Genomic DNA, 23874 nt, shown 5'->3' on the forward strand with positions numbered 1-23874 from the left:
ATCATGACCAGAGCTGAAATCAAGAGTCAGATGCTTAACCAACTGAGCCACCCAGGTGCCTCTGTCATAAAGGTTTCTTTTCTCCCTGAGAAGACTCAGAGATCTCCAACACAAGAAACATAGCTTCTTGTCGAAATGAAAGGGCCTCAGTATACCGCTAGACCAATCCCCTCATTGTACAGGTGAATAAATTGAAGTCCAGAGACAGAAAATACCCAAAGACCGAACATGGTTTATTACAGACCCATGGCTGGGACTTCAGTCTTCTGACTTCTGCCCACTGCTCTTCTTTCTATACCACACCATCTTCCACAACACCTAATAGTGCTAAATGCACACAGTGAGCCCTCAGCAATTACTGAGAATGAAAGAATTTCTGAGTATTTGACAAAATGAGGGAGAGCTAAGTGTTCTTGACTCACCCTGCAACCTCTGGCAGCTCAACTGGACGCTTCCAGGCTGTGGCAGTTTGAAAAGAGAAGCCTCTGAAACTTACAGGCACATATTTGAATGTAGCTAAGAGAACACAGTTCTGTTGCTTCTCCTTCCCTAGGGAGTTAAGAATCAAAATAAATATGAAGGGCAATTCTCTTATTCCTCCAGGAGTTGCAACCAGTAGGCAACTGAAGGGGCCAATCATGTGAGGGAGAAATACTCATTCCAGGTCATGATCAAACCCAGTCCTGCTGCTGGGAAGTCAATCCATCTTCATGGAAACTACCTAGTCCTTCATTAAACAAAACCTAACCGGGGATGTACTGTATGGTGACTAACATAATATAATAAAAAATCATTAAAAAAAAAAAAAAACCTAGTTTCCTCACAAGATCGGAATCAGAATGAGTCAAAGCCATAGCATTTCTTCCAGGTTCATAAGCCACCAGAGCTCACAGACAATGCCTCTGAGTACTTCCTCATCTTCCTGTATGGTAACTGCTTCCCAGATACAAAACAAACAAAACATATGCAACATGAGAAAGCAAGTCAGCAGAAGGACCAAAGGTGAACCCAGGTCTCCTCACTCCCGTCAGTTCTTTCCATTGCATCACAAGGACTTCCTCAAATGTCACTGAATTCTCCTTCAGTCATCTTTTCCCCCATTTCAGTTTTCTTGCATCCATGGACAGCTCCAGGATTCTTGTCCTATACCAAAGAAGCTCAGTCGCTGGGGGACAATGAGAATAATTTTTTTTCACTCTAAGGTCAAATCAGGTACGCTTGATAAATTTGAGAAACTGAAAGAAAACCAGAGTAACTACTAGGAAAAAGCAAGGGAAAGGGGGATGTAGATGGAGGAGATGGGCAGGGACCAGATCGTGCCAAGACTTATGTGGCATGGCAATGAATTTAGGCATTGTCTGAAGGGCTTGGGAAGCCTTTGAAAAGTATAATCAGAGTAATGATATGATCATATTTACATTTTTAAAAGATTGTGTTGGTTGGTATGTAAATAGGGAAAACAGAATGTACAGAGAGACCTGTTAATGAGCAAGCACAGAAATCAGGTAAGAGTTGGCTGAGGCTTGGTGGTTGAGGCACATGTGAACAGTGAAGGAGAGGGAGAGTCTATGGGTTTATGGTGTAAGCAACGATAAAGGTGCTTGATGGTGCCATTTAACAAAATAGGGAATAGGAAATAAGCCAATTTAGGTGAAGGAAATATATATAAAACAGGCAGGTAGTCGGGTCTGGCACAGAAGAGAGGTTTGAGTGGAAGTTAAAACCATGGGAGAGGATTAGATTTCCATGAGAGGGGATGTAGAAGAGGGTTAGGACAGAACCCAAAGAAGCTCAGTATTTAGTAGCCAGATTGAAAAGAAGCCTTCAATGGTGTCTCAGATGTGACAAAGAGCGACGATTTCAAGAAAAATGCAATGGTCAACTGTGTCAAATCCTGTTAAGAAGTCAAATAAGTAGAAATCTAAAAGTTTCTCTGGATTTGGCACACCAGAGGTCATTTTCGACTTAATAAAAGCTTTGATGAAGGGTGCTGGGAGAGACATATTAGAGTGTATTGAGGTATAATGATGTGTATTAAAGAATGCATTTGTCATGCATGTCCTTTGCAATATCATGTCATCCAGTTAAATCTAATGCTAGAAACTTCCAGCATCCCTAAAAATATTAATCAATTGTAAACTTGACTGCCCAAATTCTACTGTCCATCAAGGTTTTACAATGGCAAAAAATTGTCTATATGGTGATTTCAATATTCTTGTTAAATCAAGCTTGCACTTTATCCTTACAAAATGGTTGGCTTACTTGAATATACCTGGGCACAGTTAAGCCACAGTTTTAAAAAATTATAAGAAACTCACATGCCAGGCCCCCTTCTGCAAGAATTCTGAAGGTCTGTTAGTGATATATTCTGATAGGGTCCTGTTGAATAGGACAGGAATTCTGTTGGGGGAGAGAATTAAAAATAGGGTAAAGGAAGTATATTCTATATGTTTTAAATAAAAAATTTTATCCACACCGTAAATCCCCTTCAAATTCTTGAGTCTATTGTAATTTGTATTACCCCATTAAATAAACACTTTTATTTAGGGCAGCAGAACCATATTCAAAAGTATTCACACATTAAAGATGGGAGATAGAGAAATAAAGCAGCAACATTATGAGTTCTTTATACTGCTTAATTGTAAATAATCCCACATGTTTATTTCATTATATGCTGAGAGCTAGTGGTGTCAAATTGAAACAGGCTAAGTGACTATTGGTTATTAAATAGAATGTGTAATGGGAAATATTTGTCTATATTGTGCATTTGTACAGCACTTAGCTTACAAAATGCTTTCACATACATTATTTGATTCTCCCAACAACAGTGTCAAATTAGCAGGGCAGATGTTATCATCACCAGTTTACAAATCATGGAAATGAGAGAGACAATTCAAAAGACCTAGTTAGTGTCAGAACTAAAGTTTTCTGTCCCCAAGTCCAGTGCTATTTTGACAAAACCACACTACCTTTCTGGGTTTCTTGAATAATTATAACTCAAAGTCTCTAAAGCTGACTCAATCCACCATCCTGAGTTTCTAAGTCCACAACACTGCCAGGAACTTGTGATGTGATAAGCAACTTGTTTTCTTCCTTAACGATGAAAATCTTTTTCCTCCTTGTAATCCCATTTCAGTGGTTTGGGGGAGATGGTAGGGAGGCACAGATCATTCACAAAAGAATATTTTCCTCCTCTTTAACTTCATTTGGATATCCATTCTGTTGAGTAGAGACGTTTTGATTAAATGCCTTTGTTGCACTTCCCAAAACTCCCAGATTTCTTTCTTCCTTTAATTATTCCTTTCTTCCATTTTAGCCCCCACAGAAACTCAGTTATTCTCAGCACTTCAGCATGGCACACTGATTCAGCATTACAAACATATCAGTTATTCACCACACGTCACAAAAACTGTTCCCACTCAACTCTCACCCATCCGCACAGTTCTTGTTCAGCACCCCGGACAGCTCAAGACCATACAAGACAGTCTTGCTCTTTCAGAACATGGACAGTGCATGTGCTTTCTCCCCTTCTAAATACACTTCTTGTACTCCATCCCTGGACACCAGATTAGCTAGCTATTATCTCTGAATTATTTGGAGGTAAATTATGTTTAGCAAGGATTTCCACAACTCCATTCTTTTAGCAACAGGGGCAAATCAGGACTATTCAGCTTCAAAGATGGCTTAGTGATATTTTCCTGGTGCCACAGATAGCTAAGGCTCAATCTTTGACTACTGGGCAGGATCATGGATAATGTGGTCTCACTTTCATCACTATAAACAGCTTATTACACTTTCCCAGTGACATAGCTGCTTCAAATTCTATCTCTTCCCTGCTCACATGTCCAGTGCCCTGTTGCTTCAATCAGGTGCCTAATGATTAAAAGTTTCAGGGCAATGGATGGCTCAGATAAGCAAATGTTAGTATCACTGATGATTTAAAATGCTGACATCTTAGGGACTTTCCTAAGTTTTGACTAGTCTGGCCACATCCCTCCAAAAAGGGACATTTAATTCCATGCTCCTGTTTGCTTAGAGAATCCAGCAATGGCACCTGTGCAAAAGCTAGTTTGGTTGCTCATTCCATGAACTAGAGAGCCTAACCACACTCTCAGCACCATGTGCAGCACCATGTGCAACACAGTTTCATTCAAATGTGTCAATAGTGTGGTTACTATTTCTCACCACCAATTCATCATTCTCTCAATCTAGTGCCATGAAAGGTCCAACTACATTCTCAGTCTTAGTGACATCCTACAGCATGCCTGCTGTTCTATCAGGCAGCCAAGTCATGGCAGCAGAATCTGGGGCAGTTCATTCTTATGGTCCTGTTCTTTTGGTACCCCATGTAATTAGTTTATTCAAGTTTACAGTTACACCCACACCCCAGCTAGTCTCTTTCAACAACTCAAACAAACTCTCCCTGACTAAAACCATTCCCACTACTAGAACAAAGCTCAGCAGTTCTTAAAACTTTTCTTCCTACTATTTCTATGACACCAATATTTCCTTGTTTTTCTTCCTTTTTGGCTACAGCATCTCTATAATGTTCAGTGCTTCTGTGTCTCCACAGCCCTTCAGGTTCCAGCCTTCATTTTTCTCCTCTCACCTTGGAGAACAAATTTTATCCAAATCAGGGTGGATTTTTGGAATCTTAAACCTTAAGTTGTTATGGAACAGACAACTTTTTTCATTTTTCCTGGCAACACGGGAAATTTTCTACCCACTCTGGGCTCACAGTTTAAGTACTTGGGCTTGTTTTCCCCAAACTCAATTCTGCTTTCCGATGAAAATCTAGCAGTGTTCTGTAAATATCTGATACCCATTCAGGATCCCTTGAGTTTATTCATTCACGTAGTCCACAAATGTTCGTTGATCATCTAGTATGTGCTGAGCATTGTTCTCAGTGTTAAGGGTTCAACAGTTAAACAAACACACAAAATCCATACTTTCAGGAAGGAAAAATACTAGTTTGAGGAGATAGTAAATAGATAAAAATGTTAATATTAGTTAAAAGTGCTTTGAGGAATAGTGAAAGGAGGTAAAAGCGTAGAGAGTGGCCAAAGGCTGTTGTTTGGGAAAGAATGGTCAGGGGAGGGGCGCCTGGGTAGCGCAGTCGTTAAGCATCTGCCTTCAGCTCAGGGCGTGATCCTGGCATTCTGGGATCAAGCCCCACATCAGGCTTCTCCACTGGGAGCCTGCTTCTTCCTCTCCCACTCCCCCTGCTTGTGTTCCCTCTCTCGCTGGCCATCTCTCTGTCAAATAAATAAATAAAATCTTAAAAAAAAAAAAAAGAATGGTCAGGGGAGGCTTCCCTAACAGGTGATATTTGAATGAACCTTGTAGTTATAAATGGGAAGAGAATAGTAGGAAGAAAGAATAGTAAATCCAAACACCTTGAGGCAAGAGTGTGCTTGTTGTGTCCAATAAACAGTTAGGTGGTCTATGGGCCTATATTTCAGTAAGCAAGGGAGAGAATGATATGAGGTGAGCTCAGAGATGAAGTTTACAGAAACACACTTCAAAGAATCACTTCTATTGCTTCCAAAAGCGTAGGCTGCAAAGATTTGAGAGAATCCTACCAGTGAGACATGTTGAATGGATATAATAGTGGCCCAAGCAGGACATGACAATGGTTTGGGCTATGGAGGTAGCAGTAGTTTGATGACAGCAGTTTAGACCATGACAGTAGCAGTAGAGGTGGATGACAGTGGCTTTGACCATGGATGTAGCAGTGGCTATGGGTGGCAGTGGTTGGATCATGGTGGTAGCCACGGAGGTGGGTGATAATGGTTTGGGCTATGGAGGTAACAGTGGCTGTGAGGAGAAGTAGACAGTTCTTCTTCAGATGCAAGGTCATTAGGGTTTTTTGGCCATCCAAATGTGAGATTTGGGAGAGAGAAAGTGAAGTAATGGATAATTCCAAAGTTTCAAGACTCAGGGTTTGGGCCCTTGGAAGGAGGAAATCTCAATTTATTGAAATGACAAAGGGAAAAGCACATTTGGGGTGAGGATATCAATAGTTAGGCTTTATACATCTATCAGACATCTTTGTGAAGGGTAATGAATGGTTAGCTAAATATAACAATTTAGAATGTACATGAAAGGTCCAAGCTGAAGACATAAATTTAGATTTATGTTTCAAATGTGACTCTGGACTTCCCATGATGTCATCATAAGTTCAATCTTTTCTGCAAAGTCTCTCTCTAGGAAGCTGGCCTAAGTTGGCTGAGACCCAGAGCTACATTTAAGTTCCCAAAAGTCTATAGTTTTTTCATTGCTGTATCCCTGGAGTTGAAAACATAAGAGAGGAAGACTTGTTGGAGAAAGAGGCATAAAGAAGGCTCTTAAGCTTCCATTTAGGAAAAATGGCTATATAATTTATTGAAATAGGGAACAAGGAGGAGGAAAATTTGGGGTGTAGAGAGGATGGAGAGATCATGGGGGACAATGACGTTTAGGTGTCTATGGAGCATTCAGAGGGCTATATGTAAAAGAAATTGGATTAGTGGGTCCAGAGCTCAAAAGCAAGGTCCAGATTTAGGACTCACATACATGAAAATGATCATTTTTGTTGTCTATAAATAGATGAGAACAGCCATAAGAAACATGAAAAGATGCAATCTTACATGGGATGGGGGCTGATACTTTCACCTACTAATCAGGCTCTGGAAAAAGTATAATTATCTGTTTGCCTACATCATATCTGCCATACAGAGGCAAAAGCTACATTAGTGGGGAAAATCCTCCATTGGTTTCTTAAGAGAATCAGTGGACTATATAACACAAAGAGGTTGTTCTCTGAGACCCCTTGAAACTTCATCAAATCTGAATGCATTCAGATCAATCCATACCTCTCAAGTCCTCTTCAATAATACTCCAGTCAGTAGGATTCCAGAACTGCTCCAGCCAGTGGGACCCATCCCAGAAATAGGAGAACACTGGGTATGGAATCAAAAGACTCAGAAACTAGCTTGTTTAGTCCAATAATATCTTTATAACCTATAGTAATCGCTGGTTATTAATTGTCTTATATGTAAGAAAATGCCTTCTACTTACTCTATAGGATTTCCATGGGAATTAAAAGAGATAATTGTGGGGGTGCCTGGGTGGCTCAGTTAGTTAAGCATCCGACTCTTGATTTCAGCTCAGGTCATGATCTCAGGGTCATGAGATGGAGCCCCGTGTTTTTAAGATTTTCTCTCTCCCTCTCTCTCTGCCCCTCCCCCACGGTGCACGTGTGCATGCTCTCTCTCTCATTAGAGAGAAAGAGAGAGAGAGATAATTGTGCCCACTCTCGTTGTCACCATGGATTGATAATTTAAGTAACTCTTCTCATGAGGCTCAGCCATTTTTGTGAACAACTCAGACTTGCTGCGTGACCACAGAAACATTTGTTCTACTAATGACAACAGAGGCTGGAAGAAAAAAAACCTCTGTCCTGCTAAGATGTTCTAATGTGTGTATGTGTTGGTGGGGGAAGGGGGTTCCCACTCCACCAAGGTGCAATTCTCCAGACATCAGCTGGGTGTTCTATAGTTCAACTAGCATCAGATCCCACAGGTTAAGGGCTCAGTTTTACAAGACTGCCCCTTGCCCACATACACAAAACTTCAGACGCCAGTTGCAAGCCCAGATTGTTCCCTGTGCTTCTGAACAATGGGCTATAAACCAGAGGTTTCCGTGACCTCCTCCTTGGGTTTGATTAATTTTCTAGAATGGCTCACAGAACTCAGAGAAACATTTTACTTACTAGATTACAGGTCTATTATAAAAAGATGCAACTCAGGGACAGCCAGATGGAAGAGATGCATAGGGCAGAATATGGGGAAGGAGTGTGGAATTTTCATATCCTCTCTGAGGCAATCTCTCTCCCCAAATCTCCATGTATTCACCAACCCAGAAGCTCTCCAAATTCTGTCCTTTGGGGTTCTTATGAAGGCTTTATTACATAGGCATGATTGATGAAACATTGACTGTTGGTTATTGAATTCAACTTCCAGCCCCTCTCCTCTCCCTGGAGGTCAGAGGTGAGGTGGGGAGCTGAAAGTTTCAATCCTCTAATGGTTGGTTCTGCTGGCAATCAGTCCCCATCCTTAGGTGACTTTCAAAACAATTTTCAAAATATTAACATACAAAAGACATCACTTAGGAAATTCCAAGGGTTTTAAGAGCTCTGTGCCAGAAATGGGGACAAAGACCAAATATGTATTTCTTATTATAAATCACAATGTCATATCTACCCTGCCCACTGTAATCTCAAGGAGACCCTTGATTTTACCCTTATTTACATCCTCCTCCAGTTAGCAGCCCTGAGTCGGCTGGCCTACCTAGATCATAGATCTTGATTAAAGACCAAGCAGTTATTTCCATCACCAGTGAAATGAAAAATGTGAAACACCTGTTATCTATTCAATTACCTTTGGTCCTTCTTAGAAACCGCCTACCACCAGGGCTCAGAAATCCAAGTTAAGATGTCTTTATGGCCCATCCAGAGGAGATCCAGTAGGTCCTTTTGTAGCCCAGAAATCCCAGATACAGAGCAAATACCTACAGAAACTTAATCTTCAGAAACAAATTCCACTCTTTGTTCCCATCGTCTCAGTATGAACTCCCTGAAGTTTCTGGCTAGCAGTTGCCCTAATTCTGACAACAGAAGGGAGGAAGTCCCAAAGACTGCCCCACCAAAACCTCTGAGGAGTCATTTTCTTTGGATGGTCACTCAACAAGAACACCCAGCCACTTGATGCCAGGTCTCTTCTTCTCTAATCCAACCAACACTGGCTTCTGACTTGCCTTTAGAATCCAGGAAGACTTTCCTCCAGACTCTAGAGCTGTGCGAGCAGGTCATCAGATCCTACTCTGATCTTGTAACCCTGACCTTCACTCCATCTCACGTCTACAGTTGCAGTGGCTTCCACTGCCTCTCAAAGGTAGAACACCTTCAAAAGCTTCAGCTATGAGCCTATAAAATGCCACTTCCTAGATCTCACCTTAGACCTATTGAATGAGAATCTCTGTAGGTAGGGGCCCAGCAATCTGTATCTTAACTCACACCCCCTGTGACAATGACACAGCTGGTGCAGCACCACACTGTACACTGGCATTTAAAGATCACTGCACTAGAGTAGGTGGGAAAACTACATTATCCACAGAACTAGTGGTGACTGCAGAGAACTAAGAGGATGGATGCCTGTTGCAGAGCTTCAGATCTAGCTTCCCTAGAGTAAGTCAGGAGAATGCCACATAGATACTGCTCTATCTACCTGTGATGGCGAGCCATCCTGTTTGCTTCCAGACTTGTGCTAGGGGTGTTAAGGGTGATAAGCTTCCTGAGAATATTGTAGCCCATAGAAAACCTAGTCACTGGGGTGCCTTCCAATCTTTGTATGGACCACGGTGGACCAGAGTGCCAAAGACCCTGTCTGGCAGCATTAGAGACCAAGTATTAGATCAGGATTTTACAAACTTATGAACAATTTTTAAATCATCATGACCTGTTAAGTCATCAATAGGCTGTCAGAAAATGTGGGTGCACTTAGATTAAAATAAACAGCAAGAATGGGCTCGTGAATCAATCATTTGAAGAAAGAAATAATCAAAATTTTTTCGTATGATTTTTTAAAGAAAAACTTTACATTAGAAGAAAGAGCAACCAATTAGGAAAATTAAATAATGTATTTTATTAAGAACAGAAAAAATACAAATATGCTACCAAGCTTAAAGCATTCAGCAGACAGCACACTCTCAGCTGTCTGGTACTGGGCCTTCTCCTCTCGCTGTCATGTCCAGGAATGGCTGTCACTTCTTAAAAGCATATCATTGCATAATAAAAGAACAAGAAAAATGCTAATGCCTCCCATACTTTTTAACAAATGCTTATCAATGGGGGAAATTTTACTAGCATTGTTTTTGCCACAGACCACACGAACTAGTCTTTGATGAATGCAGGAGAGTACTTGTTGCTCAGTGGTCCTAAAACTGAGAAGAGAGGGCAGTATGGCTAATTCTGGTGGTAGTGATGGTGGTGGCGAAGGAGCAATAGATGAAGGAGCCATGCCATAGAAGCTCATGGAGAACATAGCTCAATCCCGAGGTGCCCGGAGGAGGATGGAATAAACAGCCTTCCCCCAAGAGTGCCACAGGGGCAGTGAGACTCTGGGGAGAGCTCAGTGTGAGTTAAGGAGGGAACTGGGGGAGGGAGGGTCTGTTCCAGCAAGGAAGTGTGAGTTAAGGAAAGAACTGGAGGGAGAGGGCCAGTGGGCAGGCTGTTACCTCTCTGTGGTGGTGTCCACTCTCATAAGAGTATAAATTCTTCCTGAAGAAGAATGAGAAGATGGAATTCCCCTTTGGGTCCCTGGAAACTACCAACTTCCGTCGATTCACTCCAGAGTCCCTGGTGGAGATTGAAAAGCGAATTGCCGCCAAGCAGGCAGCAAAGAAAGCCAAAGATAAGCACAGGGAGCAGAAGGACCAAGAAGAGAAACCTCGACCCCAGCTAGACTTGAAAGCTTGCAACCAGCTGCCCAAGTTCTATGGTGAGCTCCCGGCAGAGCTGGTTGGGGAGCCCCTGGAGGATCTGGACCCCTTCTACAGCACACACCGGGTAAGGGTGATTGCCTGGGAAGGCTGTTCTCAGCTCTGGGAGTGGAAGCCTCTGCCATACTCAGCCTAGGGAGTTCTCCTGACCTGGGTGATGTGGTGGGGAGCTAGACTCAGTTAATGACAAATATATCCAACTCACCTCTTTGATATTGTCTTCACATTTTTATAATATTTATGGTGAGACTAATTAACCTCAAATCCTCAAAAGCAATAATAACTGCTTGAAATTTTTAGAGGTAGTTGGCCGTTCTCTTGGATGACCACTGGCCTAGGATCTCCAAAGATGTTGGCTGTTTTTGCAAGTGGGGAGCAGAGATCCTGAGTCTGCGGGTGGGGGGTAGAGTAGAGAAGGGGAGCAGAAATCAGGATGATTTAATGAGTGGTCCTCAAAGTATAATCTCAGAATCCCTGGGGTTCCCAAAACCCTTTTAGTGGGTTCAGGAGGTCACACAAAACTCTCTCTCTCAGACACACAAACGGTATAAGCAAAAGGATATAAACAGTAACAAAAACTCTTTGGGGTTCTCAATAATTTTTGAGAGTACAAAAGGGCCCTGAAATTAAAATGTTTGAGAACCACTAGTTTAAGTGAGAGCTGTTTCATGACAATTCCCCCATTCGTACTGTGTCTTAGATGTTCCACACAGCACCACCACCCCCCCAAAAAAACAAAGTGTGCATGTTTGGGAGTTGGGAGGGACAGAAATCATCCATCTCAAATATGGTTTGTAGAGAAAATAAAAAGACATTAAAATGTCTTTTGCCCTTCTCTCATGGGCCAAGGGCCCTCACCTTCCAAGATGCTCAGAGAGAACCAATAGAGAGAGGGCTTAAAAGGGGAGACCTGGAAGGCACAGAGCAGAGGGAGCATCCCAGCACCAGGGACGATCCACTAATCAGAAGAGGAATTTAATGCAGCCAGAACCACATCCTCCTGCTGCCAGATTCCTGGCCTTAGGGCTGATGCATCCTACCAGGCCCAGGTCAGATCCCCGCCCATTGGGCACTCTCAATGGGCTCATCTTGATGTACAGTCACTGACAAGGTCTGGGGTCTTGCTAGGAGGGTGAGGATATGGCTCTCAGTCCCTGATCCCCACTAACTCTGCCCCTCCACTTGGCTCTCCACTGATGAATGCATGGTTCACAGAGCCCTTCTTGCTCATAAGTCTGAAATGATACCATTCGTGCTCAAAAACATGATTGTGTGAGGATGTGTGCTTCTTACATCAGGACCACCTTCTGCTTTGTTTTGTTGTAGACGTTTATGGTGCTGAACAAAGGGAGGACCATTTCCCGGTTTAGTGCCACTCGGGCCTTGTGGTTATTCAGTCCTTTCAACCTGATCAGAAGAACAGCCATCAAAGTGTCTGTCCACTCATATCCTTTGCACTGGTGCTTCTTCCACATGATTCCTTTTAGAATCAGGCTTTGCCCACCGTGTCGAGTACCTTCTTCAGAGGGTAGCAATATAGGTGTCCTCTAATTGAATGCTGAAACAATGAAATCATTACATTGAAAGAAAAATGTTTGTGGCTTTAATTTATCCAATACGTGAAAGCAGTCCCAAGACAGAGGAGGTGCTCATGAAAGCCACAGATGGGTTTGGGTTCACCTAGACTAGTCTGGACACACCTGTGCGTGCACTACCTAAAAAAATGTCCTTCTTATGAATGAACTTTGCTGATGCACCCTGGCACATTCTTACCATATGAGACCTGCTCATCTCACAACATAATAAGCAATAAGAGGGCCCCAGGGCTTCTTTGGGCAGATGAAATAGGCATGGGTTGTTACTCTGTGCCCTAGCCATGATGAGGACCAGCTCTTTATTGGGCAAAAGAGCAGCACCTGCTGGAAGACAAAGAGGACAGACCACAATGGGCAGAGCGTAGATTGTCTCAGTGGGACCACATTGGTCATGGGCACTGCCAATATCCCAAGTTACCCCCAAATTACTAGCAGGTTACAAAGGTCAGTAGTCGAAAAAAGTTAATAGTTCAAGGTTCATGCCACTGGGGAATATAGTAATGATTAGAGACAAATCGGCCAAATGTCTGTATTACATTAATGGCTTTAGGTAGCTTCAGATTCTGCCTTCAGTTTTTGTTTTATTTTGTTTTGTTTTTCAAGGCAAGCCAAACTAGGACAAAAAAAAAAAAAGACTTTGGCTTGGTTTCCAAGGATCTTCCCTGGTGACTGTCCAAATTGGAAGTTCCTAATGACAAATTCAGCCCTGGCTTCCAGGAGGTTGATTTGCAAGAACAGCCTTGCCTCAGCTGCCTGACAGATGGTAGCCAGCCTCTTCTTGGGAGGCTCCAGTAAAAGGAGCTCTCTCCCCCGACTCTGGGGCAGCTTGCTAGATTGCTGGACAGCACTCAGTGAGCTGGCAGCTCTGGCACCAAGTCAGCTCAAAATGAAACTGCTCTGCTCCATATAGTTGCATTACATTTTCCTTTTACATGTTTTATCTTTATGGCCAAGCAATGGGAGTTATGTTTTCTTAATTCAATCTTGGATTTTCTGATCCTATAGAAGGATATTTAACAATAATAATAGGCTACCATTTGCTAAATACCTTCTAAGTGTCATCACTGTCATAGGTATAGAAACCTTTGAAGAAGGGATTTGCATCCCCATCTTACAGATGATGAAACTGTTACTCAAAGGCATTAAATAAATTGTCCAAGTTCACAGAGCCAGTTAAGAGGTCCTGCCTGCCCCCTGCTTAGAACAGTAACAGCAATAAGGAAGTAGGCAGTTAATGGAAATGAACTGAAGTAATTTATTTTCTCAGTATGTCATCTCTACTTGGGTGTTGTTTTTTTTAATATATCCAATTACATAAAAATTACAAATAAAGAAAAACAGCAAATATACAAACTCCTCTCCACACATCCTGGTTGAGTTATATCTTAATTAACTGTAAGAAACAACTAATTAGAAATAAAATCCCTTTAAAGAACCAAGTGACCAGTGAATATTCTTTTCATCTTGAGATTTGATGAATCATAATTGCTGGATGGAGTCATAACTGGACAGAAAAGCTGTTAGGTGTCTCCTTCTCACAAAAGCCTGCATTTATATATTTAAATCTTATGAACTTGGCAGCTCCACTCCTAAAAGATATTCTTCAAGGTATGGAATTCTCAGTGTCCTATTATTATTATTTCACCAAAATTATATTTCTAATCGAATTTGCTATGAATGTTTCCACAAGTAATATTGTATATAATATATTACTTTTAAAGGTTTGTGGAACTGGAGATATGATTTTAATTTAATCCTTGGGTTAACATTTTCCCCCCATGTGAACACATTTCTTAATTTAATTGCAAGTCAACAGGAAAATGTGGTTTAATTAGCAGAATTTCCCATTTCAAAATAGATGTGTTCCTAAGTAACTGTAAAACAGGGCACATTAAAGACATTTACAGAAAACTAAAATAGATTTAAATACTTCTGCTCAAACTGAAATTATGAAAGATGAGTGGTTCACTCTCTCTGTAGGTCAAGCTTATCTTCAGGCTTTGTTTTTCTTTAGGACATAATTGTTAGGAACCCAAGCTAGTCCTGAGAAAAAAGTCCAGTGGGAGAAATTTCTCTGGGTTTTCTCCACCAACGTTTCTTCCCATCAGTTTACTCCTTTCCACTCACCTTCTTCAGTGTCTCCTTCCCCTTGTGGTAAACCCTTGTTTCAACCTTGAAAATTCTTCTCTCTGGTTAGACAGAGTTCTCCACCCCAGCCGAATTCTATCTGGAATTTTCTCCTTGAGCCAGCATTTTATGGGCCTACCATTCCTAGCCAGGGGCCCCTTTCCTCAATGTGACTGAAAACAATCCAACTCATTGAATTCCCATGGTAGCTGGTAACCCTCCCTTTACCTCTAACTTCCTAGAAGTAGTCTCTTTGTCTTTTAGAAAAAAAAAGAGACACTTGCTGGACAAAATTTCAGGCTATATTGTATAGTGAAGTGAAGGTGTCAGGGCAGAAGGACATTTTGGAGAAGGGATTCTTGTGTCCTTCCATCTTTCTGAGGGTTCTGTTATCAATCTGAGGTCACATCTCCGCATCATAGCTGACCAGGTTGTATGACCTTGGAAAAATTATTTAAGCTTTTTCAGCCTGTTTTCCTAGTTGCAAAGTGTAGATATAATATCTATCCGCAGGTCCAGTTGTATTAGAAATAATGTGGATGAAGTAATCGGCCCAGGATAGGCACTCAGCAGCCGTTATGTGACAAGACCAAAAAGCTGATCCTAGCTAAAAGCTATGAATTTAATCATTCAGCATCAAGGTGATCATAGGTGACATCAGAGAAACATGGCAACTCTCCGCTTTTCCTTAATACAGTCCTCTCAGGTGGTTCAGTTTATTTATTACGGTCACTATTTTGGTCAATTGTGTGGGCATGACCCAAACCGAGCTTCCAGAGAGAATCGAGTAAGTAGATTTGCTGTCACTATCATTCCTGTGCTTCCTCTTTCTGTCCTCCTTCCCTTCCTTCAGTTGGCAGCTTTTTTCTTTTATTTTTCCTACTGGTCTCATTGGAGTATTGCACACATTGGGGTAGTTAGATATGTCCTTCTCTGTGGACTTTGTTCTATAAACATGTGATTTTCAACTTTGGAGAACTATCGATTAGTGGTTCTCAACCTCGGAATCCCCGGGGGAGATTTTAAAAATATTAATGCCTGGGTCTCAGTCCCAGAGAGTCTGATTTCATCAGTCTGGGTGGTCTGGGCAGATGAGCTTCCCCCATCGATCCCCCACATTCACCTGCTAGGCGCACACATGAACCAAGTTTAGGGACAGCCTACTCTGAGAGGCAGGAGCAAAACTGAGTCAAAACTAAGAACAAATGGTTCTGGAGCATATTCAGAAAATTACCCATGAATAAAACTGTTCAAAGTGATCTTAATATTCCCAAGAATATTCTATTTCCCTGGGTTAGCAGACAGAACCTCTGTAGACTTTCCAAAAACACCTGCACCAATACATCCAGGAAAGGTGCCCCCAGCTCAGGGCAAGACTGACATACTTTGCCTCAATACTAGGAACTCTGTAGAACTTTCTTTTTCCACCTTTTAAATTTTTAAAATTTTTTGCTGGTCATAACATTAATACATGCCACAACAGAAAATATAGTTGACCTTTGAGCAACATATGGGTCCACTTTTACATGGATTTTTAAAAAATAAATACACTACAGTACTGTGAATGTATTTTCTCTTCCTTAGGATTTTCTTAGTAACATTTTCTTTTGTCTAGCTTATTTTACTGTAAGAAGACGGTATGTAATACATATAACATACAAAATACGTGCTAATTGACTGTTGAGGTTATCGAAAAGGCTTCCTGTCAACAGTAGGCTATTAGTAGTTAAATTTTTGGGAAGTCAAAACTTACATGTGGGTTTTCACTCTATGGGAGGGGTGAGTGCCTTTAACCTCTGGGTTGTTCAAGGGTCCACTGTACATTGTATTTCTATTAATAGATAAAAGAAAAATAATCATGTGGTCACCTTAACTGATGCTGACAAATCATTCCACAAGGTTTGGTATCTGTTTGTAATTAGAAACACCTAGAAAAGAAGGAATAGAAGGAAATTGCTGCACTCTGCTAAAGAGTAATTACTTTGAAGGAGGTAGCAAACATCATGCTTAATTGTGAGATATGGCCAGCTTTCCCTCTGAGATCAGAATCAAAAAGAAAAAAAGGAAAGATGTCTGTTTCATCAGTTCTATTTAACTTTGTAAAGGAGAGCCCAGCCAGCATAGTAAGGCAAGGAAAAGAACGAAAAAGAATAAGAAAAGTAGCAAAGATGCCATGATTTACAGATAATACAACTGTGTGATACAATAGCCAATATAATCTAGAGATAAACTATTAAAGTTAACAAGACAGTATAGAAAGGTAACTGGGTGCAAGTTAATATACCTAAATTAATTGCATATCTATATACTAGCAACAAACAGAAAGTAGCATGGTTTTTTAAATACCAGTTATGCTGGTGTTTTAAAATATGAAGTATCTAGAAACAGGATTATCAAAGTATGAGTAAGATCTCTACAAAGAAAATTATGAAAAATTCTGAGTAATATTACAGAAAACCCAATAAATGGAGAGATGTATTATATTCCTGGATTCAAAGTCACAATATTATAAGAATCCCCAAAATGACTAATAACTTTAACATGAGCCCAATCAAAATCCCAATAGGCTTGTTTTTTTTTTTTAATTACTCAACAACCTGACTCTAAGATTTATATAAAAATGCAAAGAGCAAATTATAGCCAAGACATTTTTGAGGAAGAAAAACAAGGTGGGAGAAGAGAACTCATCCTATGGGATGCTAGGATGTACTGTAAAGCTCTAATCATTGAAATCGTGTGTGACTGGGGTAAGATTAGTCAGATTGGCGGGACAGAATAGTTGGCTCATCAACAGGCCAGTGCACATACAGACATTGAATTTGTGCTGAAGGTGGCACTGTGGAGCAGTGGGGAAAGGGCATTTCTCAATAAATGATGCTGAAGAATTAGGAATCTAAGGAGAAAAATTACTTTGCTCATCACAAGTGTCCTCCTTAATGCCCATCACCCAATAAGCCCCTCCCCTCATCCACCTCCCCTCCAACAGCCCTCAGTTTGTTTCCTAGAGTTCAGTGTCTCTTATGGTTTGCCTCCCTCTTAACTTTCATCTTATTTTATTTTCCCTTCCCTTCCCCTATGCTCATCTGTTTTGTTTCTTAAATTCAACATATGAGTGAAATCATATGGTATTTGTCTTTCTCTGACTGACTTATTTTGCTGAGCATAGTACCCTCTAGTTCCATCCATGTCATTGCAAATGGCAAGATTTCATTCTTTTTGATGGCTGAGTAATATTATTCCATTGTATATATATATATACCAAGTCTTCTTTATCCACTCATCTGTCACTGAACATCTGGGCTCTTTCCATATTTTGGCTACTGTGGACATTGCTACTATAAACACAGGGGGGCCTGTGCCTGTTTGAATCACTATTTTTTATCCTTTGGATAAATACCTAGTAGTGCAATTATTGGGTCATAGGGTAGCTTTATTTGTAACTTTTTAAAGGAAACTCTTTTATGTTTTCCACAGTGGCTACACCAGTTTACATTCCCACCAACAGTGTAAGAGGGTTCCTCCTTTCTCTGCATCCTTGTCAACATCTGTTGTTTCCCGAGTTGTTAATTTTAGCCATTCTGACCAGTGTGAGGTGGTATCTCATTGTGGTTTTGATTTGTGTTTCCCTGATGCCATGTGATGTTGAGTACTTTTTCATGTGTCTATTAGCCATTTGTATGTCTTCTGTAAAGAAATGTCTGATGAATCACTAAATTCTACCCCTGAAACTAATAAGACACTATATGTTAATGAAATTGAATTTAAATTAAAAAAAAGAAAAGAAAAATTACTTTGAACATCCAACTTTATGCCACATGCAAGAATCAATTTTAGGTAGATTAACATCTAAATTTCTTTGTGAAAGACAAAAACAAAGATTTTAGCTTAAAAAAAGAGAATTTCTGCATGCCCTCAGTTTAGGGAGAGATGTATTGCATGTGGCACAAGAAGCAGTAACCATAGAGGAAAAAACTGATACATTTTAGCATGTACAAAAATTAAGTATTTCTGTTCATCAGAAGACAACTTTGTAAGAGTGAAAAAGAAAGCCTACTGAGTTAGAGATATTTGGAATACATATACCTAAAAAGTGATTATATTCAGAAGAGTGAGCCCCTACAAATCAATTAGAAACACATCAGAGCAACTAATTTTGAAATGAGCAAAAAAAATTGTATAGATATTTCAGAAAAGCAGAAACCCAAATGGTCAATAAACATAAAAATATTCTTAACCTTTTTCTTAATCAAGGAAATGTGAATTAAAACTACACTGAGAGATTATTATATATTCCAAGTATTAAGAAAGATATGGAATAATAGAAACTCATATACTGCTGGTGGGAATGTAAATTTGTACAAACTCCTTGGAGATCAGTGGATAAAATTAAATACAGGTGAAGACACACATATACTGTGATTCTTCTTTTTTTAATGTTTTTTTATTATATTATGTTAGTTACCATACAGTACATCCCTGGTTTCCAATGTAAAGTTCGATGATTCATTAGTTGCGTATAACACCCAGCGCACCATGCAATACTTCCCCTAATTACTACCCATCACCAGCCTATCCGATTCCCCCACCCCCCTCCCCTCTGAGGCCCTCAGTTTGTTTCTCAGGGTCCATAGTCTCTCATGCTTCATTCCCCCTTCTGATTACCCCCCCTTTCTTTATCCCTTTCTTCCCCTACCGATCTTCCTAGTTCTTATGTCCCATAGATGAGAGAAATCATATGATAATTGTCTTTCTCTGCTTGACTTATTTCACTTAGCATTATTTCCTCCAGTGCCGTCCATGTTGCAGCAAATGTTGAGAAATCGTTCTTTCTGATAGCTGAGTAATATTCCATTGTATATATGGGCCACAACTTCTTAATCCAGTCATCTGTTGAAGGGCATCTCGGTTCCTTCCATGCTTTGGCTATTGTGGACAATGCTGCTATGAACATTGGGGTGCATATGGCCCTTCTCTTCACTACGTCTGTATCTTGGGGGTAAATACCCAGTAGCGCAATGGCTGAGTCATAGGGTAGCTCAATTTTTAACTTTTTAAGGGACCTCCACACTGTTTTCCAGAGTGGCTGTACCAACTTGCATTCCCACCAACAATGTAGGAGGGATCCCCTTTCTCCACATCCTCTCCAACAATTGTTGTTTCTTGCCTTGTCTATTTTTGCCATTCTAACTGGCGTAGGGTGGTATCTCAGTGTGGTTTTGATTTGATTTCCCTGATGGCTAATGATTTTGAACATTTTTTCATGTGTCTGTTAGCCATTTGTATGTCTTCATTGGAAAAGTGTCTGTTCATATCTTCTGCCCATTTTATGATTTGTTTATTTGTTTCTCACGTATTGAGTTTGAGAAGTTCTTTGTAGATCTTGGATACCAGTCTTTTATCTGTAGTGTCATTTGCAAATATCTTCTCCCATTCTGTGGGCTGCCTCTTAGTTTTTTTGACTGTTTGCTTGGCTGTGCAGAAGCTTTTTATCCTGATGAAGTCCCACAGTTCATTTTGTCTTTTGTTTCTCTTGCCTTTGGAGATGTGTCATGAAAAAGGTTGCTTTGGCCGATGTCATATAGGTTGCTGCCTATGTTCTCCTCTAGGATTTTGATGGATTCCTGTCTCACATCTAGGTCTTTCATCCATTTGGAGTTTATCTTTGTGTATGGTGTGAGAGAGTGGTCAAGTTTCATTCTTTTGCATGTAGCTGTCCAATTTTCCCAGCACCATTTATTTAAGAGACTGTCTTTTTTCCACCGGATGTTTTTTCCTGCTTCATCAAAGATTAGTTGCCCAAAGAGCCGAGGGTCCATTGCTGGGTTCTGTATTCTGTTCCATTGGTCTATGTGTCTGTTTTTGTGCCAGTACCATGCTGTCTTTGTGATCACAGCTTTGTAGTACAGCTTGAAATCTGGCATTGTGATGCCGCCAGCTTTGTTTTTCCTTTTCAACAGTTCCTTGGAGATTCGGGGCCTTTTCTGGTTCCATACAAATTTAAGGACTATTTGTTCCAGTTCTTTGAAAAATGTCATTGGTATTTTGATTGGGATAGCATTGAAAGTGTAGATTGCTCTGGGTAGCATGGACATTTTAACTATGTTAATTCTTCCGATCCATGAGCATGGAATATTTTTCCATCTTTTTGTATCTTCCTCAATGTCTTTCAAGAGTGATTTATAGTTTCTAGAATATAGGTCCTTTACGTCTCTGGTTAAGTTAATTCCAAGATAACGTATGGTTTTTGGTGCTATTGTAAATGGGATGGATTCCCTAATTTCTCTTTCTTCAGTCTCATTATTCGTGTATAGAAATGCAACTGATTTCTGAGCATTGATTTTGTATCCCGCCACATTACTGAATTGCTCTATAACTTCTAATAGTTTGGGAATGGATTCTTTTGGGTTTTCCATATAGAGTATCATGTCATCTGGGAAGAGAGACATTTTGACTTCTTCTTTGCTGATTTGGATACCTTTTATCCCTTTTTGTTGTCTGATTGATGTTGCAAGGACTTCTAGTACTATGTTGAATAATAGTGGCGAGAGTGGGCATCCTTGTCGTGTTCCTGATCTTAAGGGAAAGGCTTCCAGCTTTTCCCCATTGAGAATGATATTTGCTGTAGGCTGTTCATAGATGGCTTTTATGAGATTGAGAAATGTACTCTCTATTCCTACACTCTGAAGGGGCTTAATCAGGAAAGGATGCTGTATTTTGTCAAATGCTTTTTCTGCATCAATTGAGAGGATCATATGGTTCCTGAGTCTTTTCTTGTTGATATGATGTATCACACTGATCGATTTGCGAATGTTGAACCATGCTTGCATCCCAGGTATGAATCCCACTTGGTCATGATGCATAATCCTTTTAATGTACTGTTGGATTCTATTAGCCAGGATCCTGTTGAGGATTTTGGCATCCATATTCATTAGGGAAATCGGTCTGTAATTCTCCTTTTTGATGGGGTCTTTGCCTGGTTTGGGGATCAAGGTAATATTGGCCTCATAGAATGAGTTTGGTAGCTTTCCTTCTGTTTCTATTTTTTGAAATAGCTTTAGGAGAATAGGTATTATTTCTTCTTTGAATGTTTGGTGGAATTCCCCAGGAAAACCGTCCGGGCCTGGAGTTTTGTTATTTGGAAGGTTGTTTATCACTGACTCAATCTCTTCATAATTAATTGGCCTGTTTAAGAAATCAATTTCTTCCTGTTTCAGTCTTGGTAGTTTATAGGTTTCCAGGAAGGCCTCCATCTCTTCCAGATTGCTTAATTTATTGGCGTATAGCTGATGATAAAAGTTTCTAATAATCCTTCCAATTTCATTGGTGTTGGTTGTGACCTCTCCTTTTTCATTCATAATTTTATTAAATTGGGTCCTTTCTCTTTTCTTTTGGATAAGTCTTCCCAGTGGTCTGTCAATTTATTGATTCTCTCAAGAATCAGCTTCTAGTCCTGTTAATCTTCTCTACTGTACTTCTGGTTTCTAATTCATTGATTTCTGCTCTAATCTTGGTCAACTGCTTCCTCATGCGTGGATTAGGCCTGTCCCTCTGTTGCTGTTCCAGCTTCTTGAGGTGAGAATATAAAAACTGCATTTTAGATTTTTCTATTCTTTTGAGTGAGGCTTAGATGGCTATGTATTTCCCCCTTAGGACTGCCTTTGCAGTATCCCATAGGTTTTGGACCGTTGTGTTTTCATTCTCATTGGTCTCCATAAATTGTTTAAATTGATTTTTGATTTCCTGGTTTATCAAGTCATTCCTGAGCAGGATGGTTCTTAGTCTCCAAGTGTTTGAGTTTCTTCCAAATTTTTCCGTGTGGTTGAGTTCCAATTTCAGAGCGTTGTGGTCTGAGAATATGCAGGGGATAATTTCAATCTTTTGGTATTGGTTGAGACCTGTTTTGTGTCCCATAACATGGTCTATTCTTGAGAATGTTCCATGGGCATTAGAATAGAATGAGTATTCTTTGGTTCTGGGGTGTAGTGTTCTATATATATCTATGAGGTCCAACTCATCGAGTATGGCATTCAAAGCCTTTGATTCTTTGCTTAGTTTTTGCAAGGGTGTTCGGTCTATTTCTGATAGTGGGATGTTGAGGGCCCCTACTATTAATGTATTTTTATCTATATGTCTCTTTATTCTGGTTAAGAGTTGGCTTGTGTATCTTGCTGCTCCCCTGTTGGGGGCATACATATTTATAATTGTCATATCCACTTGTTGGATACATCCTTTAAGAATAATATAGTGCCCTTCTGTGTCTCTAACTATAGTCTTTAGTTTAAAATCCAATCTATCTGATATGAGAATTGCTACCCCAACTTTCTTTTGAGGTCCATTTGTGTGAAAGATGGTACTCCACCCCTTTACTTTCAGTCTGAATGTATCTTTGGGTTCAAAATGAGTCTCTTATAGACAGCAAATGGATGGGTCATGTCTTTTTATCCAATCTGCAACCCTGTGGTGTTTTATGGGAGCATTAAAGCCATTCACATTGAGACTGAATACTGAGAGATATGATTTTAATGATGCCATGTTGCCAGTAAAGTCTTTGTTTGTATCGGTTGTGACTTTCTGTTCTGTATCACTCTTGGGGCCTTTTTACCTTTATAGAACCCCCCTTAATATCTCCTGTAGGGCTGGTTTTGTGGTTACAAAATTGGTTAATGACTGGCGATTCTGAAATGTCTTTATTTCTCCATCAATTCTGAATGACACCCTTGCTGGATAAAGGATCCTTGGCTGCAGTTTTTCTCAGAAAGAGTTTTAAAAATGTCCCCCCCAACCCTTTCTCTCATTCCAGGTCTATGTAGACAGGTCTGATGTAATTCTGATATCTTTGCCTTGGTACGTGAGAAATTTCTTTGCCCTAGCCACTTTCAATACTGAATCCTTGGATCTAATATTTGCAAATTGCACTATGACGTGACGTGGGGTAGGTTTGTCATGGTTGAGCTTGGGAGGGGTCCTTTCTGCCTCTTGGACACGAATGTTTGTTTCCCTCGCTAGATTAGGGAAGTTTTCAGCTACAATTTGTTCAAATATCTCTTCTAGACCTCTGTTTTTCTCCACCACTTCGGGGATGCCGATGATTCTGACATTGGATCGTTTCACTGAGTCAGTAATCTCCCGTAACCTACATTCGTGGGTGTGGATTTTTTTAAGTCCAGCTTCTATTTTCATTTTTTCTTCTACTAACCCATCCTCCAATTCACTAATATGTTCCTCTGCCTCATTTACACTGGCCGTCAGAGCCTCTAGTTTTGACTGCATTTGGCTCATAGAATTTTTAATTTCTGCCAGATTTGCTCTCATTTCTGCTCTTAGAGATTCTATATTCTCATTAACATTTTCGTTAATACTTTTTTCAAGTCTACACATCATCTTGACCATTGTTACTCTGAATTCTATTTCTGATAATTTGGTTATATCCATATCTATTAGTTCTGTGGCAGAGGCCACAGACTCATTGTCTTTTCCTGCTGGGGGGATTTCTCCTACTCATCATTCTGATGAGGAGAGGTTGTGGGGTTGTCCAGAGCCCAAATTATTGACCAGGACCCAGGCCATGCACCCTTGTTTTATAGGGGTCTTAGGGATGTGGTCTTCTTGATTT

General features: G+C 40.3%; 1 protein-coding gene across 1 annotated transcript in view; it reads left to right on the forward strand.

The window, feature by feature from the left end:
• Positions 1-10336: 10336 nt before the first annotated feature.
• Positions 10337-23874, forward strand: part of SCN10A (sodium voltage-gated channel alpha subunit 10) — a 103597-nt gene continuing 90059 nt past the window's right edge. The window contains 3 exon segments of the mRNA XM_008710144.2: positions 10337-10606; positions 11866-11999; positions 14968-15048. Coding sequence (XP_008708366.2) covers positions 10337-10606; positions 11866-11999; positions 14968-15048 — 485 coding nt within the window.

Source organism: Ursus maritimus, unplaced genomic scaffold (assembly GCF_017311325.1).
Source record: "Ursus maritimus isolate PB19 unplaced genomic scaffold, ASM1731132v1 scaffold_20, whole genome shotgun sequence".
NCBI classification, from domain to species: domain Eukaryota; kingdom Metazoa; phylum Chordata; class Mammalia; order Carnivora; family Ursidae; genus Ursus; species Ursus maritimus.